General features: G+C 43.8%; 1 protein-coding gene and 3 pseudogenes across 3 annotated transcripts; 2 read left to right on the top strand and 2 right to left on the bottom strand.

Annotated features, from left to right (window-relative positions):
* Positions 1-928: 928 nt before the first annotated feature.
* Positions 929-15,089, top strand: LOC112613615 (zinc finger protein 28-like). 3 transcript variants are annotated; one of them, XM_025369320.1, is made up of 8 exons: positions 929-1,016; positions 6,971-7,097; positions 12,122-12,904; positions 12,983-13,783; positions 13,868-13,939; positions 14,054-14,055; positions 14,193-14,307; positions 14,622-15,089. In XM_025369320.1, exons 1-7 carry the CDS (start codon positions 1,002-1,004, stop codon positions 14,301-14,303), a joined length of 1,911 nt encoding a protein of 636 aa, XP_025225105.1. In that variant the 5' UTR covers positions 929-1,001; the 3' UTR covers positions 14,304-14,307; positions 14,622-15,089. The 3 variants fall into 3 exon arrangements, with proteins under 3 accessions (XP_025225105.1, XP_025225107.1, XP_025225108.1); XM_025369322.1 differs by lacking the exons at positions 13,868-13,939; positions 14,193-14,307; positions 14,622-15,089 and having other exon boundaries at positions 12,122-12,897; positions 13,066-13,718; positions 14,054-14,163; XM_025369323.1 differs by lacking the exons at positions 12,983-13,783; positions 13,868-13,939; positions 14,054-14,055; positions 14,193-14,307; positions 14,622-15,089 and adding an exon at positions 9,752-9,869 and having other exon boundaries at positions 12,122-12,630.
* On the bottom strand, positions 1,311-6,328 carry LOC112612769 (annotated as a pseudogene).
* On the top strand, positions 14,699-15,322 carry LOC112611937 (annotated as a pseudogene).
* Positions 15,323-22,206: 6,884 nt separating this feature from the next.
* LOC112611938 lies at positions 22,207-22,805 on the bottom strand (annotated as a pseudogene).
* Between the last annotated feature and the right edge of the window lie 3 nt (positions 22,806-22,808).

Raw genomic sequence — 22,808 nt, forward strand, 5'->3', positions numbered from 1 at the left:
CCAAGTAGCTGAGATTATAGGTATGTGCCTCCACACCCTGCTAATTTTTGTATTTGTATTTGTATTTTATTTTATTTTTGAGTCTTCCTCTGCTGCTCAGGCAGGAGTGCTGTGGCATGATCTCAGGTCACTGCAACCTCCACCTTTCAGGTTCAAGCAGTTATCCTACCTCAGCCTCCTGAGTAGCTGGGATTACAGATGCCCACCAAGCCTGGCTACTTTTCTATTTTTAGTAGAGACAGGGTTTCTACTAAAAATGTTCACCATGTTGGCCAGGCTGGTCTTGAACTCCTGACCTCAAGTAATCCACCCACCTCGACCTTTCAGAGTGCTAGTATTACAGGCATGAGCCACGGTGTCCAGCCCAATTTTTGTATTTTTAGTAGAGACAGGGTTTCTCCATGTTGTCCAGGCTAGTCTCGAACTCCTGACCTCAAGTAATCCACCCACCTCGGGCTTTCAGAGTGCTAGTATTACAGGCACAGGCCACCGCGTCCAGCCCAATTTTTGTATTTTTAGTAGAGACAGGGTTTCTCCATGTTGGCCAGGCTGGTCTCAAACTTCTGAGCTCAAATGATCCTTCCACCTCAGCTTCCTAAGTAGCTGAGACCACAGACACACAGGCGTGCACCACCCTACCTGGCTAAGTTTTTGTATTTTTGGTAGAGATCTCCTGAACGGGAGCTCATCCCAGCCCAGCTCCCCACTGCTGCAGTGTGTGTGTGTGTGTGTGTGTGTGTGTGTGTGTGTGTGTGTTTCTCCAGGAGGGGAGTGGGAGTTTTCCTGTAGGAATTTTTTGTTCCTGGTGCAGTGGGCAGCAGCGGGGACCATATTTCCTCAGAGTGATGTATCCTGTGTATGTGTCACTGTGTTACCGGGAGGGGATGTGTTGATTCTATGCAATAAACATCATATTTTTAACATTCAGGATTGACTTCTAAAGACTCTTGGTACATAAAGAAGAAACCTGGAAGAGGAAGAGGAAAGCAAAGGAGTCAGGGATGGCTCTTCCTCAGGTGAGATGATATTCTCGGTGGATTGTTCTGTCTCCTTCCTTTCAGAAACGCTGGGCCTTGGAGTTGGGAATCTTCTCTGAGTCTGAAGCGTCCTGCCTGACAGGTTTGCTCACCCTCACCCATGCCTTCCCTCAGTCCCTCTCATCTCACTTAGATTCCATCTCTAATGACCCAGTGACATGAACTTGGGAAGAGGCTGCACTGGGCATGGGCCTGGGAAGGGCTCACACCAGACATGGATGGAGACGGGGTGAGGGTCTCGTGGTGTCAAGGCTGTTGGGCAGCAGGGATTGTTTAGGGGTCACATGTGGATGCATGTTTAGCTCTCTGTGGACCAGGATTAGAGCAGCTGCCAATGGAAGTCACATATTCATATGCCCAAAGTACGTGGTAAATTCTAGAAAAGGAGACCAATAAGGGAAAATCTTTTCTCCCTGATTTTATACTATATTTTTAGGTAATTGAGTGAGTTACTGTGTTTCTGATTCCAAAAATCTTACTAATTAGAATGGAAAGTTCATACATAGACATGAATAATGAATAATTCCTTTATTATTATTATTTTTATTATTATTTGAGGCAGTATTTTGCTCTTGTTGTCCAGGCTGGAGTGCAATGGCATGATCTCAGCTCACCGCAACCTCTGCCTTCTGGGTTCAGGCGATTCTCCTGCCTCAGCCTCCTGAGTAGCTGGGATTACAGGCATGTGTCACCACGCCTAGCTAATTTTTTTTTTAAGTAGAGACAGGGTTTCTCCATGTTGGTCAGGCTGGTCTCAAACTCCCGACCTCAGGTGATCTGCCCACCTTGGCCTCCCAAAATGCTGAGATTACAAGTATGAGCCACTGTGCCTGGCCTATTCCTTCATTATTTTAAGAATATGAAATCAATGTAATAATAGCAGGAGGTTCATTAAACCATTCTTAGCACATTACGTTCATGAAGACAGTGGTGTTACTGTGGAGGGGCTTGTGAAACAAGTGTTTTTGGTAAAAATGGTTGCAATTTCTCTCAAATATGGAAGCAGTACTATTTTATCCAAGAGGATAAAGCTGTATTCTCATTCCGCGTATTGTTATTATTATTATTTTTCTGAAATGGAGTCTTGCTTTGTTGCCGAGCCTGGAGTGCAGTGGCATGATCTCAACTTACTGCAACCTCTGGCTAGGTTGAAGCAGTTTTCCTGTGTCAGCCCACCTAGTAGCTGGGATTATAGATGTGTGCCACCACGCCCGGCTAATTTTTTTGTATTTTTGGTAGAAACGGGGTTTCACCACGTTGGCCAGGCTGGCCTCGATCTCTTAACCTCAGGTGATCTGTCCGCCTCAACCCCCTAAAGTGCTGGGATTACAAGCACAAGTCACCATGCCCATCCCCACCAGTTATTATTAAATATAAACGGTTATATTTAAACATCACATGATGTACACATTTGTTTTGTGGTAAAACTCCAAGCAAAGCTGCAGCTTAGACCCTTGGCTCAAGGCATCTCCTTTCCCTGTCACATCCTCCACCCTCCTTCCAACCTCGCTGGGAATTGCTACTGTCAGTTCTGTGCCAAGTGTTGTAAGTGTAACTGTGCCAAGTGTTCTGTGCGAGTCTTGTACACGCGTATTTCTGCATCTTTATGAGACTTTAAAACTTCTGTTGTAAGTTAAAGAAAATTTTTCATATTTTTTTTTTACTTTACATTTGGGGCTACATGTGAGGGTTTGTTATAGAGGTCAACTTGCGTCATTGGAGTTTGCTGTGCCAATTATTTCATCACACCAGTATCAAGGCCGGTACCCAATAATTTTTTTTTTAATTTATTATTTTGAGATTGAGTTTTGCTCTTGTTGCCCATGCTGGAGTATAATGGCATGATCTCAGCTCACTGCAACCTCCGCCTCCTGGGTTCAAGTGTGTCTCCTGCCTTAGCCTCTTGAGTAGCTGGGATTACAGGTGCCAGCCACCATGCCTGGCTAATTTTTGTATTTTTAGTAGAGACAGAGTTTCACCATGTTGGCCAGGCTGGTGTTGAATTCCTGTCCTCAGGTGATCCACCTGCCTCGGCTTCCAAAAGTGCTGAGATTACAGGTGTGAGCCGCTGTGCCCGGGCCCAGTAGTTATTTTCTCTGCTCCTCTCCTTCCTCCCACTGCCAAAGTATCCTTTCCACTGAGACGAGATTCCTCTTCAGTTAAACAAATCTTGCTACTTTTATATTTTAAAAACTTTTATATATATAAATATATATATACACATACAGACACACATATCTATGCATAGACATACCTATATACACACACATAAGTATTTTGAAAATCTGGGGAAAATGACAACTTTTTTTTATTAACATCTAATTTCTTGTGAGTCTTTGCACGTTTTATTATTTTTGGAGCATATATTTGCAGAGTAGATTTTCGTACTTTGAATAATGCTGTTTTCTTTTTTTTTTTTTTTTGAGACGGAGTCTGGCTCTGTCGCCCGGGCTGGAGTGCAGTGGCCGGATCTCAGCTCACTGCAAGCTCCGCCTCCCGGGTTTACGCCATTCTCCTGCCTCAGCCTCCCGAGTAGCTGGGACTACAGGCGCCCGCCACCTTGCCCGGCTAGTTTTTTGTATTTTTTAGTAGAGACGGGGTTTCACCGTGTTAGCCAGGATGGTCTCGATCTTCTGACCTCGTGATCCGCCCGTCTCGGCCTCCCAAAGTGCTAGGATTACAGGCTTGAGCCACCGCGCCCGGCCAATGCTGTTTTCATATATTTATTTTATTTTGAGACAAGGTCTCACTCTGTTGCCCAGGCTGGAGTGCAGTGGCATGATCTTAGCTCACTACAACCTCCACACTCAGACTCAAGCCATCCCCCAACCTCTGCCTCTCAGGTAACTGGGACCACAGGTGTGTGCCACCATGCCGGTTTATTATTATTATTATTATTATTATTTTGAGATGGAATCTTGTTCTGCAGCCCAGGCTGGAGTGCAGTGGTGTGATGTCGGCTCACTGCAACCTCTGCCTTCTCAGTTCAAGCAATTCTCCTGCCTCAGGCTCCCGAGTAGCTGGGAATACAGGCGAGTGCCACCACGCCCAGATACTTTTTTGGTATTTTCAGTAGCGACGGGGTTTCACCTTTTTAGCCAGGATGGTTTCCATTTCCTAATCTTGCGAACTGCCCACTGCAACCTCTGCCTCCCAGGTTCAAGCGATTCTCTTGTGTATTGGTTCGTTTTGGGATCACGTTGATTTGCCTTCCTCTAAATAGGGATTCATCTAAGGCCAAGGAAGTCCTCATTGGCTCTTTGTCTGAGAACTCTATATATGCAAACCCTTTGGAATGGCGACTAAATTTGGCACAGAGTTTGGTAACATGGTTGACCGAACCACAGCCAGGACAGTGAGCTTCCAGCTCTTCTGCTGTTGTAGCATAGTCCACATTACCAACATAGATGGAACGGGCATCAGCCTCCATCTTCTCCTCAATGTACATGATCTCTGGGCCAGCATTGCCTGGAGGTGGACTCATATTCATCTACTTCTCTAACTCGTTCTGTAGCTCCTTTAGCTTCTCAGCTTCTTCCTCCATCCTCCTGACTCCAGCTTTGATAGCTTCTAGCACCGGGTCCTCAATGGCGCCGTCCCCGGGGTCACCCTCGACCAGTCCCGGCTCTTCCTCTTCCTCTTGGCTGCAGGGGTTCCCGAACCAGGCCCAGGGCCCGGAGCCCCCGGGCGAGGGGCGTGGGGCGTGGGGCCGGGGCGGCTTCTCTTCAGACTGGGGCTCCAGCTCGGGCTACAGCAGCAGTTCCTCAGGCTCCATTTCCTCACACTCCAGGCCATTCCTTTCGTCCCCTGCGCCCCCGGGACACCATCCCCGGCATCTCCATGGGCCCCAGGCACAAGATGGCGCCGCCTTCCCTGCGGGAGCCCTAGTGGCCTGCAGCTCCTGCTGCTGTTGCCGCCGCCGCTCAGACTCCTTTTTTTAAATTTTATTTTTTTATTTTTTTGAGAAAGAGCCTCACTCTGTCACCCAGGCTGCAGTGAAGTGGCATGATCTCAGCTCACCACAACCTCCGCCTCCCGGGTTAAAGCATTTTGCTGCCTCAGCCTCTCAAGTAGCAGAGATTACAAGCAGCCAACACCACGTCTGGCTTTTTCTTCTGTATTTTCAGTAGAGAAGGGGTTTCATTATCTTGGCCAGGCTGGTCTTGAACTCCTGACCTGGTTATTCACCTGCTCGACCTCTTAGAGTGCTGGGATTACAGGCGTGAGCCACCGCGCCCGGCCCATAATAGTTATTTTTTCTGCTCCTCTCCTTCCTCCCACCCTCCACTCTCAAGTAGACCCCAGTGTCTTGTTTTCTTCTTTGTGTTCCAGGAAATATTTTGGTTTCATATTTGATTTTGCTAGTTGTGAATTTACATGTTGTCATGTTAATAAACATGGCTAGCTTGCTCTTTGACATCTGCAGTGGAAACTGGCTCCTTTGCGATTTTTCTCTGTATAAAGAGTGCCATAGTGGCTGCCTCTGCGCACGCCTGCATTCCTACTCATATCTGAACAGTCCTCCAGGTCAGGCAGGTGAAAGGTGATTGCTTCCTCTAGGATGGGGCATTTCCTGTTTTCTTAGATCCGACAAGATTCCCCCCTGCCCCCGACTGCCAAAGTGTCCTTTTCCAGCAAGATGAGATTCCTCTTCAGTTAAACAAAATTTGCTACTTTTTATATTTTTAAAAACTTTATATATGTATATACACATCCCCACACACGTGCACACACATATACATACAAATACATATATACACACGTATATATTTTGAAAATCTGGGACAAATGGCAACCCTTTGTATTAACATCTAGTTTTTTGTGAGTCTCTGTAGGTTTTATTATTTTGTGAACCTATATATACACAATTGATTTTTGTGCTTTGCGTAATTTTGTTTTCATGTACTTTATTTTATTTTGAGACGGGGTCTCGCTTTGTTGCCTAGGTGTGAGTTCCCTGGCAGGATCGTAGCTCACTGCAACCTCCACCCTCAGGGTCAAGCCATCCTTCCTCCTTAGCCTTCCAAGTAGCTGAGACCACAGGTGCCTCAAACCATGCCCAGCTAACGTTTTTTATTTTTTTTATTTTTTTGAGATGGAGTTTCTGTTGCCCGGGCTGGAGTGCAGTGACATGATCTGGGATCCCTGCAACCTCTGCCTCCCCAGATCAAGCAATTCTCCTGCCTCAGCCTCCTGCGTAGCTGGGATTACAGGCATGTGTCACTGTGCCCAGCCTATCTTTTACTGTGGACATTGTCATCTTTTAAGACATCAGTCGTGCTCTCTCTCATCTAGATAATGAATGTCACTTGGTGTGTCAATAAAAGTTCCAAACATTTTTATAACAGGAACCCAACATTGATTTTTCATTTGTTTATTTCTTTTTTTTTTTTTTTTTTTTTTTTTTTTGAGACGGAGTCTCGCTCTGTCGCCCGGGCTGGAGTGCAGTGGCCGGATCTCAGCTCACTGCAAGCTCCGCCTCCCGGGTTCACGCCATTCTCCTACCTCAGCCTCCCGAGTAGCTGGGACTACAGGCGCCCGCCACCTCGCCCGGCTAGCTTGTTGTATTTTTTTAGTAGAGACGGGGTTTCACCGTGTTAGCCAGGATGGTCTCGATCTCCTGACCTCGTGATCCGCCCGTCTCGGCCTCCCAAAGTGCTGGGATTACAGGCTTGAGCCACCGCGCCCGGCCTCATTTGTTTATTTCTTGTATTTCTCACAAACATAAGAATTTCATACTGAAAGTGTGCCTTGACTTCTTCAAAAACTATAATAAAGACATCATGTGGTGAAAAATCCCTTCCTCGGATTTGTCAGAACATTCACTACAACTAAATCCATGCTTTCCCCTCTCTTTCTTTTCGTCTTCTCATTTTCGGTAAAGATAAGAACTCCTCCCATAACCATTTCCTTAAAATGTGTTTTCATTTCAGGGTCTGTTGACATTCAGGGACGTGGCCATAGAATTCTCTCAGGAGGAGTGGAAATGCCTGGACCCTGCTCAGAGGACTCTATACAGAGACGTGATGCTGGAGAATTATAGGAACCTGGTCTCCCTGGGTGAGGATAACTTCCCTCCTGGGGATGTGCCCTTGCGTATCTTTGCATTTTCTCTTGTTGCCTCTTGGAAGCCACGTACTTACTTGACTAAAATGGAAGCCTTATTGATTTTGACATGAAAAGCTTCATGATGCCAAGAGCACACCACTGCACTCCAGCCCAGGTGACAGAGCAAGACTCTGTCTCAAAAAACAAAAACAAATCTTATGGCAGACTTTAAACATATCCAGTTTCCTGTTTGCTTTTCTTGTACTTTCAATTTGGTAGTTCTTGGAAGAGAGCTCGATGTCCACATATTACATATTACAGTGCTCCCTCAGCATTCAGAAGGAAGCAGTCAGTAGAGGAATTTGTGAAATATTTTCCTAGATCCATCTGTAATGTCTTCTTTCCTACTGAAACGTAGGGCTGGGACTCTAGAAAAGCTCCAGCACGTCATGGTCCTTTCTTTTGATAAGCAGGAGTCTCTTTCTGACCTGCTGTCTCCATGTTGGAGCAAGGGAAAGAGCCCAGGACTGTGGAGAGTGAAGTGAAAATAGCAAAAATATCCAGCTGGGAGGGAATGTATTACAGGTGTAAAGGCAGGTAAGAGCTCAGATGGGCAGAGTGGAAGCTCCACCTTCCACTAGTGTGTGGGGAAACTCTGCAAGTGGGAGAATTCTGTGGGAAAAGGAAAGTTTCAATCCTCGTATCTTTGAAAGGGCATCTTTCTTTGCACCTGCTTATCTGTCTGCTCTTTCTTTCTTTCTATTCTTTCTTTCTTTGTTTATGACACAGTCTCACTCTGTGGCCCAGGCTACAGTGCAGTGGTACGATTTTGGCTAACTGCAGCCTCTGGCTCCTGGACTCAAAGCATTCTTGTGCCCCAGATTCCTGAGTAGCTGGAACTGCAGGCTCTCACCACCATGCCCAACTAATTTTTGTGTTTTTAGTAGAGACGGTGTTTCACCATGTTGGCTAGGCTGGTTTCAAACTTGTGATCTCAAGTGATCCACCTGCCTCAGAATCCCAAAGCACTGGGATTACAGGTGCGAGCTGCCATGCCTGACCATTGTTATTATTTTAAATAGTTTTGTCTTTTAGTTCTTTAGATATTTGGGCAGAGGTTATTGTTGCGGGTATGTTAAACATCTTAAAGTTATAGCATAATAAAAAAACTTAAAATTTCCATAACCTGGATGTGTGCAGTGGCTCACACCCGTAATCCCAGCACTTTGGGAGGCCATGGTGGGCAGATCACCTGAGGTGAGGAGTTCAAAACCAGCCTGGCTAACATGTTGAAACTTGGTCTCTACTAAAATTACAAAAATTAGCCAGGCGTGGTGGTGGGTGACTGTAATCCCAGCTACTCAGGAGGCTGAGGAAGGAGAGCCTGTTGAATCTGGAAGGCGGCAGTTGAAGAGAAAAAAAAAATTCCATAACCTGCAAAAACTACTTTTCCACTGGAACTTTTTTTTTAATTTATGTCAGAATTATTTCTGTATGTTGCATTTTCGTTAACATATGTACAGTGTTTTTTTGCCTTTTATTTTAAATAATGTGAAAAAAAGTTTAGTTATGAAGAAGAGGTATACATATGCCAGTTTCTGTATCTGTCCTTTTATTAATTACTTTATGTATTTATGAGACAGAGTTTTGCTCTTGTCACCCAGGCTAAAGTACAATGCTGCAATCTCAGCTCACTGGAACCTCTGCCTCTCAGGTACAACCAATTCTCCTGCCTCAGCCTCCTGAGTAGCTGGGATTACAGGCATGCGCCACCACGTCCATGTACTTTTGTATTTTTAGTAGAGACACAGTTTCTTTTTGTTGCCCAGGCTGGTCTCAAACTCCCCACCTCAGGTGATCTGCCTGGCTCGTCCTCCCAGAGTGCTGGGATTACAGGCATGAACCACCACACCTGGACTATCTGTCTTTTTTTTCACATTTACTGGAGAACTTTATTTATTTATTTATATTATTATTATTATTATTGAGACAGAGTCTCACTCTGTCGCCCAGGCTGGAGTACAGTGGTGTGATCTCAGCTCACTGCAACTTCTGCCTTCTGGGTTCAAGCAATTCTCCTTCCTCAGCCTCTTGAGTAGCTGTGACTACAGGCGTGCGTCACTACACCCAGCTAATTTTTGTATTTTTAGTAGAGATGGGGTTTCACCATGTTGGCTGGTCAGGATGGTCTCGATCTCCTGACCTCGTGATCTGTCCCCCTCAGCCTCCCAAAATGCTGGGATTACTGGTGTGAACCACCACACCCAGCCTGGAGAACTTTATATAGACTTGTGGGTTGGAGTTACTCTTGTTTTTTTTTGTTTGTTTGTTTGTTTTGAGACGGAGTCTCACTCGTTGCCCAGGCTGGAGTGTAATGGTGCGTTCTCGGCTCACTGCAATCTCCACCTCCTGGGTTCACACCTGCCTCAGCCTCCCGAGTAGCTGGAACTACAAGTGCCTGCCACCACACCCGGCTAATTTTTTGTATTTTTGTAGAGACAGGATTTCACCGTGTAAGCCAGGATGGTCTCGATCTCCTGACCTTGTGATCTGCCCACCTCGGCCTCCCAACATGCTGGGATTACAGGCGAGAGCCACCGCACCTGACCTGGAGTTACTCTTTAGCCTTCTTTCATTTCTTTTTTTTGTTTGTTTCTTTGAGACAGAGTTTCGGTCTGTAACCCAGGCTAAAGTGCAGTGGTGTCATCTTGGCTCACTGCAACCTCCAATTCCCAGGTTCAAGCAATTCTCCTGCCTCAGCCTTCCAAGTAGCTGGGACTACAGGTGAGTGCCAACACGCCAGGCTAGTTTTTTGTGTTTTTTTTAGTAGAGATGGAGTTTCAGCTTGTTAGCCAGGATGGTCTCAATCTCCTGACTGCGTGAGCCTCTGCACCTGACCTGTCTCAAGGTTTTTAAAACATGTTAGTGCTAGTAGATGGCTTCAAGTATTGCAAATTTTACAGTACAGACTCTTAACTTGCTTTGTTTAATTAGATTTGTCACCTTCAGTGATGTTAATGATGAGATGCTCTTTTTTCTGTCTCTGTCATTTCACTATCCTGTTAGAAATAGCTTAGACTGGCCAGCTGCAGTATCTCACTTTTCTAATCCCAGCACTTTCAGAGACCAAGGTAGGTAGATCGCTTGAGGTCAGGAGTTTGAGACCAGTCTGGCCAACATGTTGAAACATTGAATGTACTAAATGCCAAAAATGGGCCACGTGCAGTGGCTCACACCTGTAATCCCAGCACTTTGGGAGGCTGCGATGGGTTGATCACTTGAGGTCGGGAGTTCGAGACAAGCCTGGCCAATATGGTGAAACCCCGTCTGTACTAAAAATGCAAAAATTAGCTGTGTATGGTGGCGTGCACACCTGTAATCCCAGCTACTTGGGAGGTTGAGGCAGGAGAATCCCTTGAACCTGGGAGGTGGAGGTTGCAGCCTAGCCAACATGGTGAAACCCCATCTCTATTAAAAAATGCAAAAATGGCCGGGCGCGGTGGCTCAAGCCTGTAATCCGAGCACTTTGGGAGGCCGAGACGGGCGGATCAGAGGTCAGGAGATCGAGACCATCCTGGCTAACACAGTGAAACCCCGTCTCTACTAAAAAAAATACAAAAAAAATAGCCGGGTGACGTGGCGGGCGCCTGTAGTCCCAGCTATAGGGAGGCTGAGGCAGGAGAATGGCGTAAACCTGGGAGGCGGAGCTTGCAGTGAGCTGAGATCCGGCCACTGCACTCCAGCCTGGGCGACAGTGCGAGACTCCCTCTCAAAAAAAAAAAAAAAAAAAAATGCAAAAATTAGCCAGGCATGGTGGCATGTGCCTGTAATCCCAGGTGCTCAGGACCTAAGGCAAGAGACTCATATGAACCCCGGCGCGGAGGTTGCATTAAGCCAAGATCATGCCATTGCACTCCACCCTGGGTGACAGAGCGAGACTCTATCTGAAAAAAATAAAAATATATAAAATTGAAAAAAGTCCCAGCATGCCTGTTCCACATGGATATAGGTAATTTTGTAACAGTTATTCAGAAAAATACCATATTAACATTTTCTTTTTTTTGAGATGGAATCTCACTCTGTGGAGTGCAGTGGTGTGATCTCAACTCACCATAATCGTTGGCTCCCAAGTTGAAGCGATTATCCTGCCTCAGCCTCCCAAGTAGCTGGAATTACAGGCGCCTGCGACCACGCTTGGCTAGTTTTTGTATTTTTAGTACAGACGGGGTTTCTCCACGTTGACCAGGCTGGTCAAACTCCTGACCTGAGGTGATCTGCCTGCCTCCGCCTCTGGAAGTACTGGGATTACAGGCATGAGCCACCATGCCCTGCCTTTTTTCTTTTTTCTTTTCTTTTTTTTTTTTTTTTTGTTGAGATGGAGGCTCATTTTGTCACCTGGGCTGGAGAGTAGTGGTGTAATATTGGCTCACTGAAACCTTTGCCTTTTGGCTTTTAATGCAATTCTTGTGACACAGCCTTCGGAATAGCTGGGAGTACAGGTGCAGGCCGCCATACCTGGCTAATTTTTGTAATCTTTTGTTATCTTGTCAGTGCTATGATTGTTTGACAATACAGAATTTCCATTGATTTTGGTTCTCCTTACAACAGCATGTTGTGGATTATTTACCAATATGGTATATTGTGTGATTCTTTAGCATTTATTTGTATACACTAAATATGCTGTAAATATGAAGATATATATTTTTATATTTTGATGTGACAGTGATGTGTTTTTTTGCAAACTGATACACTTTAGGGTCACAGTGGAAAAACACTCCTTTCTTTAGACTCACACATGTTTGTGCCCTGTCAGTGTCTTGTCATGATATTGGGAATAGGCTTCTGTAGAAATGATTTGAAGTACATGTAATTGCCCTTTATTTATTAAAGAATCTTACCGCTTTTGTGTTCATAAGCGTTGAAGATCATGTTTGGGAAGTTTAAAATAAGTATTGTTTTTGTGTCATTTTTACACATTTCAGTATTATTTACCATTTGTACTTAATTGGAAACCTATTGGTGTTTAAATTTTGTAGATATCTCTTCCAAATGCATGTTGAAGACGTTGTCATCAACAGGGCAAGGCAATACAGAAGTCATCCTCACCGGGACATTGCAAAGACAAGCAAGTCATCACACTGGAGAGTTTTGCTTCCAGAAAATTGAGAAAGACATTCATGGCTTCGAGTTGCAGTGGAAAGAAGATGAAACAAATGGTCATGCAGCACCCATGACAGAAATCAAAGAGTTGACTGGTAATACAGACCGACATGATCAAAGGCATGCTGGAAACAAGCCTATTAAAGATCAGCTTGGATCAAGCTTCCATTCACATCTGCCTGAACTGCACATATTTCAGCTTGAAGGGAAAATTGATAATCAAGTTGTGAAATCTTTCAACGATGCTTCCTCAGTTTCAACATCCCAAAGAATTTCTTTTAGGCCCCAAACCTGTATTTCTAATAAGTATGGAAATAATTCCCTCCATTCTTCATTACTCACACAAAAATGGGAAGTACACATGAGAGAAAAATCTTTCCATTGTATAGAGAGTGGCAAATCCTTTAATTGTAGCTCACTGTTTAAAAAACATCAGATAATCCACTTAGAAGGGAAACAATGTAAATGTGATATATGTGGGAAGGTCTTTAATCAGAAGCGATACCTTGCATGCCATCGTAGATGTCACATTGGTGAGAAACCTTACAAGTGTAATGAGTGTGGTAAGACCTTTGGTCACAATTCATCCGTCTTCATTAACAAGGCACTTCATACAGGTGATAAACCTTATAAATGTGAAGAATGTGACAAAGTTTTCAGTCACAAATCACATCTTGAAGCACAGGAGATAATTTATACTGGAGAGAAAACATACAAATATAAGGTTTGTGACAAAGCTTTCACGTGTAATTCATATCTGGCAAAACATACTGTAATTCACACTGGAGAGAAACCTTACAAGTGTGGTGAATGTGGCAAGGTTTTTAATCGACTATCAACCCTTGCACGCCATCGTAGACTTCATACTGGAGAGAAACCTTTTGAATGTGAAGAATGTGACAAAGTTTTCAGCCGCAAATCACACCTTGTAAGACATAAGAGGATTCATACTGGAGAGAAACCATACAAATGTAAAGTTTGTGAGAAGGCTTTTGCATGTAATTCATACCTGGGAAGACATAGTATAATTCACACTGGAGAGAAACCTTACAAGTGTAATGAATGTGGCAAGGTTTTTAATCAACGATCAACTCTTGCACGCCATCATAGACTTCATAGTGCAGAGAAACCATATAAATGTGAAGACTGTGACAAAGATTTTGGGTGCAAATCACACCTTGAAAGACATAGGAGGATTCATACTGGAGAGAAACCATACAAATGTAAGATTTGTGACAAGGCTTTCCGGAGGGATTCACACCTGGCACAACATCAGAGAGTTCACACTGGAGAGAAACCTTACAAGTGTAATGAGTGTGGCAAGACCTTCAGTCAGATGTCATCCCTTGTATACCATCATAGACTTCATAGTGGAGAGAAACCTTACAAGTGTAATGAATGTGGCAAAGTTTTCAGTCAACAAGCACACCTTGCACAGCATCAGAGAGTTCATACTGGAGAGAAACCTTACAAGTGTAATGAGTGCGGCAAGACTTTCAGTAAGATGTCAAACCTTGTATACCATCGTAGACTTCATAGTGAAGAGAAACCTTAAAAGTGTAATGAGAGTGGCAACACCTTCCATCACAATTAAACCCTTGTAAGTCATAAAACCATTCGTGCTGGAGGGAAACCTTACAAGTGTAATGAATGTGGCAAAGTTTTTAATCAAAAAGCAACCCTTGCACATCATCGTAGACTTCATACTGGAGAGAACTTTACAGATGGGAAGAATGTGACAAAGTTTTCAGTCGCAAATGAAACCTTGAAACACATAAGAAAATTCATACTGAAGAGAAACCACACAGATGTAAGGTTTGTGACAGGATTTTCACATATAATTCATACCTGGCAAAACATCCTAGAATTCACACTGGAGAGAAACCTTAGAAGTGTAATGAATGTGGCAACACCTTTGGTCAAAATTCACACCTTGTAATTCAAAAGACAATTCATACTGGAGAGAAACCTTACAAGTGGAATGAGTGTGGCATGGTTTTTAATCAACAATCACACCTTGCAAGTCATCATAGACTTCATACTGCAGAGAAATCTTAAAAATGTGAAGAGGCCGGGCGCGGTGGCTCAAGCCTGTAATCCCAGCACTTTGGGAGGCCGAGACGGGCGGATCACGAGGTCAGGAGATCGAGACCATCCTGGCTAACACAGTGAAACCCCGTCTCTACTAAAAAAATACAAAAAAACTAGCCGGGCGAGGTGGCGGGCGCCTGTAGTCCCAGCTATAGGGAGGCTGAGGCAGGAGAATGGCGTAAACCTGGGAGGCGGAGCTTGCAGTGAGCTGAGATCCGGCCACTGCACTCCAGCCTGGGCGACAGTGGGAGACTCCCTCTCAAAAAAAAAAAAAAAAAAAAAAATGTGAAGACTGTGACAAAGTTTTCAGTCGCAAATCACAGCTTGAAAGGATAATTCATACTGGAGAAAAACCATACTAATGTAAGGTTTGTAACAAGGCTTTTGGGAGTGATTCACACCTGTGAAAACATACCAGAATTAACACTGGAGAGAAACCTTACAAGTGCAATGAGTGTGGCAAAGTCTTTAGTGGGCAGTCACCACTTATTCACCATCAAGCAATCCATAGTATACAGAAAGTTAACTAATGTAATGATTGTCACAAAGTTTTCAGTAATGCTACAATCATTACAAATCATTGGAGAATGCATAATGAAAAGAGAACTTACAAGTGTAATAAATGTGGCAAATTTTTCAGACATCGTTCATATCTTGCAGTTCTTTGTCAAACTCATGCTGGAGAGAAACCTTATAAATGTCATGATTGTGGCAAGGTCCTCAGTCAAGTTTCATCCTACGCAAAACATAGGAGAATTCATACAGGAGAGAAACCTCACACGTGTGATGATTGTGGCAAAGCCTTTACTTCACGTTCACATCTCAATTGGCATCAGGAAATCCGTACTGGAAAGAAATCTTACAAATGTCATCAGTGTGGTAAGTTCTTCAGTCTGAGGTCACCCCTTATAGAACATCGGAATATTCATTTTGGAGACAGTTATTTCAAATGTGATGAGTATAGCAAACCATCAAGCGTTAATTGACATTACAGTCAAACAAGCATTGACCTGAGTTTGAGTTGGCTTAACATTGAGTTCAAGCATGAGTTGACATTAAACTGTTTATGTTAAGAGGATTGGGCTGGGTGCTGTGGCTCATGCCTGTAATGCCAGCACTTTGAGAGGCCAAGACAGGTAGGTCACTGGAGGTTAAAAGTTTGAGAACAGCCTGGCCAACAGATGGGAGCCACTTTTCCTGGCCTGTATTTTCATTTCTTTTTTTTTTTTTTTTGAGATGGAGTCTTGCTGTGTTACCCAGGTTGGAGTGCAGTGGCATGATCTCGGCTCACTGCAACCTCCGCCTCCCAGGTTCAAGTGATTCTCCTGCCTCAGTCTCCAAGTAACTGGGACTACAAGTGCGTGCCACCATGCCTGGGTAATTCTTTGTATTTTTAGTAGAGACTGGGTTTCACCGTGTTCGCCTGGATGATCTTGATTTTCTGACCTTATGATCCACCTGCCTCCACCTCCCAAAGTGCCGAGATTATAAGTGTGGGCCACCGTGACTGGCCTGTTTTTTGTTTTTTTAACAAAAAGTTATATGGATTTCTATGGGTATTGTATTGAATCTAAATCACATTTGATTATGTAATCATTGAGCAATACTAATTTTTCCAATCAATATGGGTTGTGTATGTATTTATACATGTTTTTAATCATTTTGATCAATGTTTGTAGATTTCAAGGTACAAGCTTCTCACCTTTATGTTTATTCCTAAATGTTTCTTACTTTAAGCTCTTTAGCAAATGGAAGTGGTTTTAATTTTCTTTTAAAATTATTTATTGTTGATGTATGGAAATTCAACTAATTTTTGGTGCTGTTATTCTATTCTGCAAATACACTGAATGTGTTCCAGTTGTACTTTGGTTGACTCTGTGATTTTCTTCACAGAAGATCATGCCGTCTACAAACAAATAGAATTTTACTTCTTTCTTTCTGATTCGGATGAGTTTGATTTCTTTTGCTATTTCATTGCTCTGGCTAGGACAGCCAGTATTGATTGAATAGAAGGGGTAAGAGCATTCTTGCATCATGTGAGATCCTACAGGAAAAGCATTCCATTTTCCCTGATTGTTTGTTTCCACTGTGGTCATTTCATGGATTGTCTTTGTATTGTTGAGGTAAATTTCCTTCTTTATCTATTTTGCTTAGGATTTCCATGATGACTGGACGTTGAATTTTGTGAAATGCTTTTTCTCCATGTATTGAGATGATGTGGTTTCCATCTTTCATTCTGTTCAAGTGGAATATCACATTGAATTGCTTGAATATGTTGAACCATCCTTACATCTCAGAAATAAGTGGCACTGGAATATCTACAATCCTTTTTATATCGTCTTGAATACAGTTTGCTAGTACAAGGGGTCTTCAAGAAGTTCATGAAAAATACATATTATGAGAAAATTGTGCATGATGTCACATTTTTTTGCACCAAAATAAAATGGTACAAATTTGTTATGTGTAAACAGGGTCTAGTTTGAGGCACTCAGAAGGGTAAGATGAGTTTGAAAAGAGACTCCATCAAAGCAATGTAAATTCTGCTAAAATTGAAAGAAGAAGAAACGTTGAATTTACAATGAGACCAGATGCAGTGGCTCAGACCTGTAATCCCAGCACTTTCAGAGATCAAGACAGGTAGGTCACTTGAGCCCTGGTATTCAAGACCAGCCTGGACAGAATGGTGAAACCCCTTCTTTACAAAAAATACAAAAATTAGCTGGGCATGGTGGCACATGCCTGCTGGTTCAGCTTCTCTGGAGTTTGTAGTGGGAGAGTGGCTTGAGCCCAGGAGGTAGAGGCTGCAGGGAGCCATGATCATGCCGCTGCACTCCAGCTTGGGTGACAGAGTGAGATAGTGTCTCAAGAAATGAATATGGTGAAGTTTGGGTAGAGGGACAATTAAATCATTGATGCTTTATGAAAAGGTTATGGGGATGATGCCAATGTTGAAAGTGATGCATGGAGTGGCAGGTAGACCATTCACATCAGTTTTACAGACAAAAATAAATCTTGTTTGTGCTGCGATGAAGAGGACTGACAGCTAACAGCAGAAAGAATAGTCAGGAGTTTGAGACCAGCCTGGATAACATGCTGAATCCCCATCCCTACTAAAAATACAACAATTAGCTGGGCATGGTGGTGGCCACCTGTAATCTTAGCTACTCGGGGGGCTGAGACATGAGAATCGCTTCAATCCAGGAGGCGGACGTTGCAATGAGTCGAGATCGTGCACCTGCACTCCAGCTGGGCAACAGAGCAAAACTCTGTCTCAAAATAAAATAAAATAAATAAAATAAAACTGCTTCTCAAATAAGCTTTGTTAGAATCTTAAGGGGTCACATCATTGTTTTCCAACTATGATATGTGTTGAAAAATTTGTTCTTTGACCACACATTTTATTAGATTTTTTTTTTAACCATTATTAATGGTTTTTCTCTGAAATGTATTGTGTTCAGGTTACATTGAGGACTGCATGCTTTCTAGTCTGTATCATATATTGGAAACATTTTCTGGTACCTGATAAATGATTTTAGTTTGTTTCAATGTGTACTTGATAAAGATATCACGGAACTTTTTTCTTTATGCTAACATCAAAATTTAGTTCAAGTGGCCATGATTCCATTTTATTTCTTTATGTCATCTGATTAAATGGTGAGCTGTGAGCTTCTAAGTCATCGTTCCCCTCATGTTCCTCTGGTCCATAATATTTGCAGATGTTGAAGGATGGGCTGGATTGACCTGGAACCTTGTTCCACCGGAGCCCACCACACAGGCCAGTTTTCTGTACTTTTGGTAGCGACGGGGTTTTACCAAGTCTCCCAGGTTGGTTTCAAACTCCTGGGCTCAATGGTCTACCCACTCCAGCCTCCCAAAATGCTACGATTACAGGGTTAGCCACCATGCCCGGCCCATTGTGGAATTTTCTAGAGAAGGAAAACCAACACAGCCTATTGGCGCTTCCAGCCAGCCATCACATGGGAATCAGCCACACCTCCTGACTCAACTCAGAGCTTCTCAGGATACCTTGGTGAAGTGTCTCCCGCTCGGAACAACTGACACAACCTGTAATGTACAGGTGGGGAATAAGACCAGAAAAGCTCAGTCAGAGTGACACTGACCCCTGAAATACTTCGCCAAATAGTGTGTGGCTTTTCTTGTAGGAGAGGGTCCTGCTCAGGTGTAATTTGAATTTTAAATGGATTCCTGTCCTCCCAAAATGTAAAAAACACAAATACCAGAATAGAAAAAAAAGGGGATTAGACTCAAGTCGTCTTGAACCTATTCTTGTCTCTGTCCACAGAAACTGCTTTTCCTAATCTCATCTCACAGCTTTAACCCACCTACACGGCTCCATGTCCCCTGCAGGTTTCTTCCCTGAGCTCTACAATCCTGTGTCCTGTTGTCTCCTCAGCTCTCTGCTGGGACATCAAACTGGCATCTCCACATTCACGTGCCCATAAATGACTTACTAAACTCCCAAACACATTCCCTTACAGTCCTACAGATCTCAGATGAGGGTGACTGTGTACTTCCGGGGACTTAGCCAAACTTGACAGCATGTATTTTAAGTATGGGGGATAAATTACATTATTTGTAAGTGTTGTCATTTATAATGTAAAGAGAAAGTTGCATGTATACATAAAAGGAGTGAGAAAATACATCATTTCCAAAATTCTTTTGAGGTGTGGGGGAAAAATGTTTCAAGACCTCATCCCTATGGATCTGTGCTCCCAGGACCCCTCTGACCTCACCTCCTGCCTGCGTCCCTCTCACTTTCTCTGCTCCAGCCATGCAGACCTCTTTCCTTTTTCTGAGACTGAGGTTTCTCCCATCTCAGAGCCTTCACCTGTGCTGTCCCTCTGCCTAGGACTCTGTGGCCACTGAGCTGCAAGTGACAAGCAGCGTTTCTTCCCCAAGTCTTTGTTCTGACATCACTTTTACTATGGAGAACTTTATGTTCTCCCACAGCCCCCCATTTGTCATGACAGCTCCACCTTCACCCCCACCTCTGGTCCATGTTGCCTGTTCTGTGTGATTCTTTTTGCTCCTTCACTGTTCACTGGATCCTGGTGAGGACAAGTCTCTAAGCAGGGAGCAGAGCCAGAAGGTGGGGCTGTGCTGGGCTGGCGCCCTCTGAGTGGAGTTCAACCATGACTTTACATTGGGGTTCTCAGGCATTTTGCAAATACATCTTTTATGCTGTTTTATCAGAGATTGCTATTTTCACAGTATGGGACCCACCCTCAACAATACCTACAATGACACAGGTGATTCTCATCGGTGTCCAGCATTGAACATCGAGGCAGTTTCCTCCATGTTGAGAACTGGGATCAGCCTGTGATCCACAGGGAGGTGAGGGGACTGTGCTCTGCATGGGGTTTGGTTAGGGCCAGATCTGTGCCCTGAAGGTCTCTCTCCTGCTGCAGCGTGTGTGTGTGGACTTTTCCAGGGGGGGAGCAAGATCTGAAAACGGGTCAAGGTTACCCTTGTAGATCTTCCCGTGGCACGTTCTTATCTCTCTGCATGATCTCTGGGACAGTGGGCAGCAGAGGACCGTCTGTCTCCAGGGTAAGGTCTCCCCTGTGTGTGTGTTTTGTCACAGGAAAGGAGGGAGTGATTTCTAAACATTAAATCTCTGATTTTTTTTCACATACAGGATTTCCAAAGACTCATGTTACATGAGGAAGCCACCAAGAAGAGGAAAGAAAAGGATCCAGGGATGGCTCTTGCTCAGGTGAGTGATATTCCTCGGTGGATTCTGCTGTCTCTTTGCTTTCTGAAATGCCAGGTATTGTAGTAGCCAGTCTTCTCTGAGTCTGAAGCATCCTCCTCACACATTTGCTGGTGCTCACCCATGCCTTTTCTCAGTCCTTGTCATCTTCACTTAAATTCCATCTCCTATAACCTAGTGAATGAGGTTAGGAAGAGGCTCCCCTGGGCATGGTCCTGGGAAGGGCCCACACCAGACATGGATGGAGATGGGGTGTGGGTCCTGTGCTGTCAGTGATGTTGGGCAGCAGGGATTGTTTGGGGGCCACATCTGGATGCATGTTTAACTCTTTTTGGACCAGATCAGAGAATCTATATATGAAAGTCATATGTTAATGTACATTGATATCTGGTAAATTCTGGAAAATGAGGCAAACTAAGGTATATATTTTGTGTCTGATTTTGTAATGCATTTGAAGCTACACTAGTGAGTCAATATGTCTCTGACTCCAAACTTTCTTTTTTAAGAGACAAATGTCACTCTGGGCCCAGTATGGAGTGCAGTGGAACAATTCTAGTTTACAACAGCCTCAGATTCGTGGGCTCAAGTGATCTTCACATTAGCCTGCCAAGGAGGTAGAATGACAGACAGACATGTGCCATCATGCCAGGCTAATTCTAATTTCAGAGAAGGTGAGAAAGAGCTATGTACAGAATGAAAGAGCTATGTACAGAGAAGGAGCTATGTACAGAATGTGATGATGAAGTGATAACATGTTGCTTTCTCTGTTTAGAGGATAACAAATTTAATATTCGTTTAAATTATACAGGTGAGAATGAGAGTTGCAAAGCTCCTGTGTCTAAGTGTGGTGCATTTTATAATTATGGCGGCAGAGGTGAGCTTCCCTTTGTAACCCCTCTTCAGCCAGAGAACAGTGACTTGACTCATTAGTTGTAGATCCCCCTCTTCCCTTTTCATGGATGGGGTGGGGAGTGGGGGAGTGAAGTAGGGTAAGATGCGACTGAGTCTCTTACTACATCGAACCTGCATAACAGGAATATTAAAAGTACATTTGTCCTCTCTTTTTAAATAAGTTTCTTTTTTTCTAGTTCCTCTCATTTCATTAGTTGTTTTTTATTTTGCAATTTTAATTTTTTTTTTTTTTGAGTCATTCTCATTGTTGCCCAGGCTGGAGTGCAGTGGCCGGATCACAGCTCACTGTAGCTGCAACCTCCTGGGCTCAAGTGATTTTCCCACCTCAGCCTCCGGAGTAGCTGGGACCACAGGCACACCCAAGCAGGCCCGCTTAATGTTTGTATTATTAATATTAATATTATTATTACGCTCTCTTTGTCACCCTGACTGGAATGCAGAGGAACGATCCTGGCTCACTGCAATCTCTGCCTCCCAGGGCCAAGCCATTCTCCTGCCTCAGCCTCCCGAGTATCTGGAATTACAGGCATGCATCACCACACTAGGCTAATTTTTGTATTTTTAGTAGAGATGGTGTTTCTCCATGTTTGCCAGGCTGGTCTCGAACTCGTGATCTCAAACATTCTGCCCCCCTTAGCCTTACAAAGTGCTGGGATTACAGGCATGAGCCACTTAGCATGGCCAGATATTTGTGTTTTTTCTAGATGCCGGATTTTGCCACATTGTCCAGGCTGGTTTTGAACTCCTAAGCTCAAGATACACCTGTGTCAGCCTCTCAAACTGATGGGATTACAGGCATAAGCCACCACACGCAGCCTGTTTTTTATTTAAAAAAAAAAAAAAAAACTGAAATAAGTTTTGGTAGAATTTTTTTTTGAGACCGAGTCTTGCTGTCATCCAGGCTGGAGTTCAGTGGTATGATCTCGGCTCACTGCAACCTCTGCATCCTGTGATCAAATAATTCTCCTGCCTTACCCACTTGAGTATCTGGGATTATAGGTGTGCACCACCTCACCAGGCAAATTTTTCTTTTTTTTTGTTTCATTTTGGTTTGAGACTGAGTTTTGCTCTTGTTGCTGAGGCTAGAGTGCAATGGCGTGATCTTGGCTCACTGCAACCTCCACCTCCTGGGTTCAAGCAATTCCCCTGCCTCAGCCTTCCTAGTAGCTGGGACTACAGGCACATGCTGCAGAACTTCTTTACTGTTTATTCTGCTGTTCTCTGTCACCCTGCGTGTCCAAAGTCTATAGTGTCAGATTATCACGAAACAACTGCATGGTAAGTGTAGAGTCCTTATAGCTTTCTCCACTCAGCATATCCAGTTCTGCAATGCATCATCCAAAGCTGCCTTTGCCAACCTGCGGCACGGTCGGGAGAATTAAGAATTTCCTAGTAGAATATAAAACAATTGAGAGCAAGACCTAAGCGGATAGGACGCGTTGGTGGAAGTTCTGTCAATGCAGTATCACTAGCAGCTTTATCAGCCACTAGACTATTCTCCGCAGCCTCCTTCCTGTCATTTCCTGTGGCAAACTCTGCCAGATACCTGTGTAGTCCCCTTTCATTTTATAATAGAAAACCTTGGACTTGCCAGTGTTAGCTGCTGGAATGAGGGGTTTGTCCGGCACATCTAGAATGTCACAACAGATTAATGTTAGCTCAGTCTCAAATATTTGTGAATATCCCCAAATCATTCCTAGGCTGTCTTCTCCTCCCTTGTTTTCTTCTTCCTGTTCAATGCAGCTGCTTATTCTCCAGGAGGCCCTTATAGCTCCAATCACATTCTTACATGCAACAGAGAGAAGGTTTCTTTCTCCAACAGTCAG

Source organism: Theropithecus gelada, chromosome 19, assembly GCF_003255815.1.
Source record: "Theropithecus gelada isolate Dixy chromosome 19, Tgel_1.0, whole genome shotgun sequence".
NCBI classification, from domain to species: domain Eukaryota; kingdom Metazoa; phylum Chordata; class Mammalia; order Primates; family Cercopithecidae; genus Theropithecus; species Theropithecus gelada.

Bases quoted from the DNA above. Each gene is read 5' to 3' on its own strand.
- LOC112613615 (XM_025369320.1), top strand. The intron at 12,905-12,982 runs GTCACAAATCAC...TTTGTGACAAAG, and splicing joins AGAATGTGACAAAGTTTTCA to CTTTCACGTGTAATTCATAT. The intron at 13,784-13,867 runs GTGAAGAGAAAC...AAACCATTCGTG, and splicing joins ATACCATCGTAGACTTCATA to CTGGAGGGAAACCTTACAAG.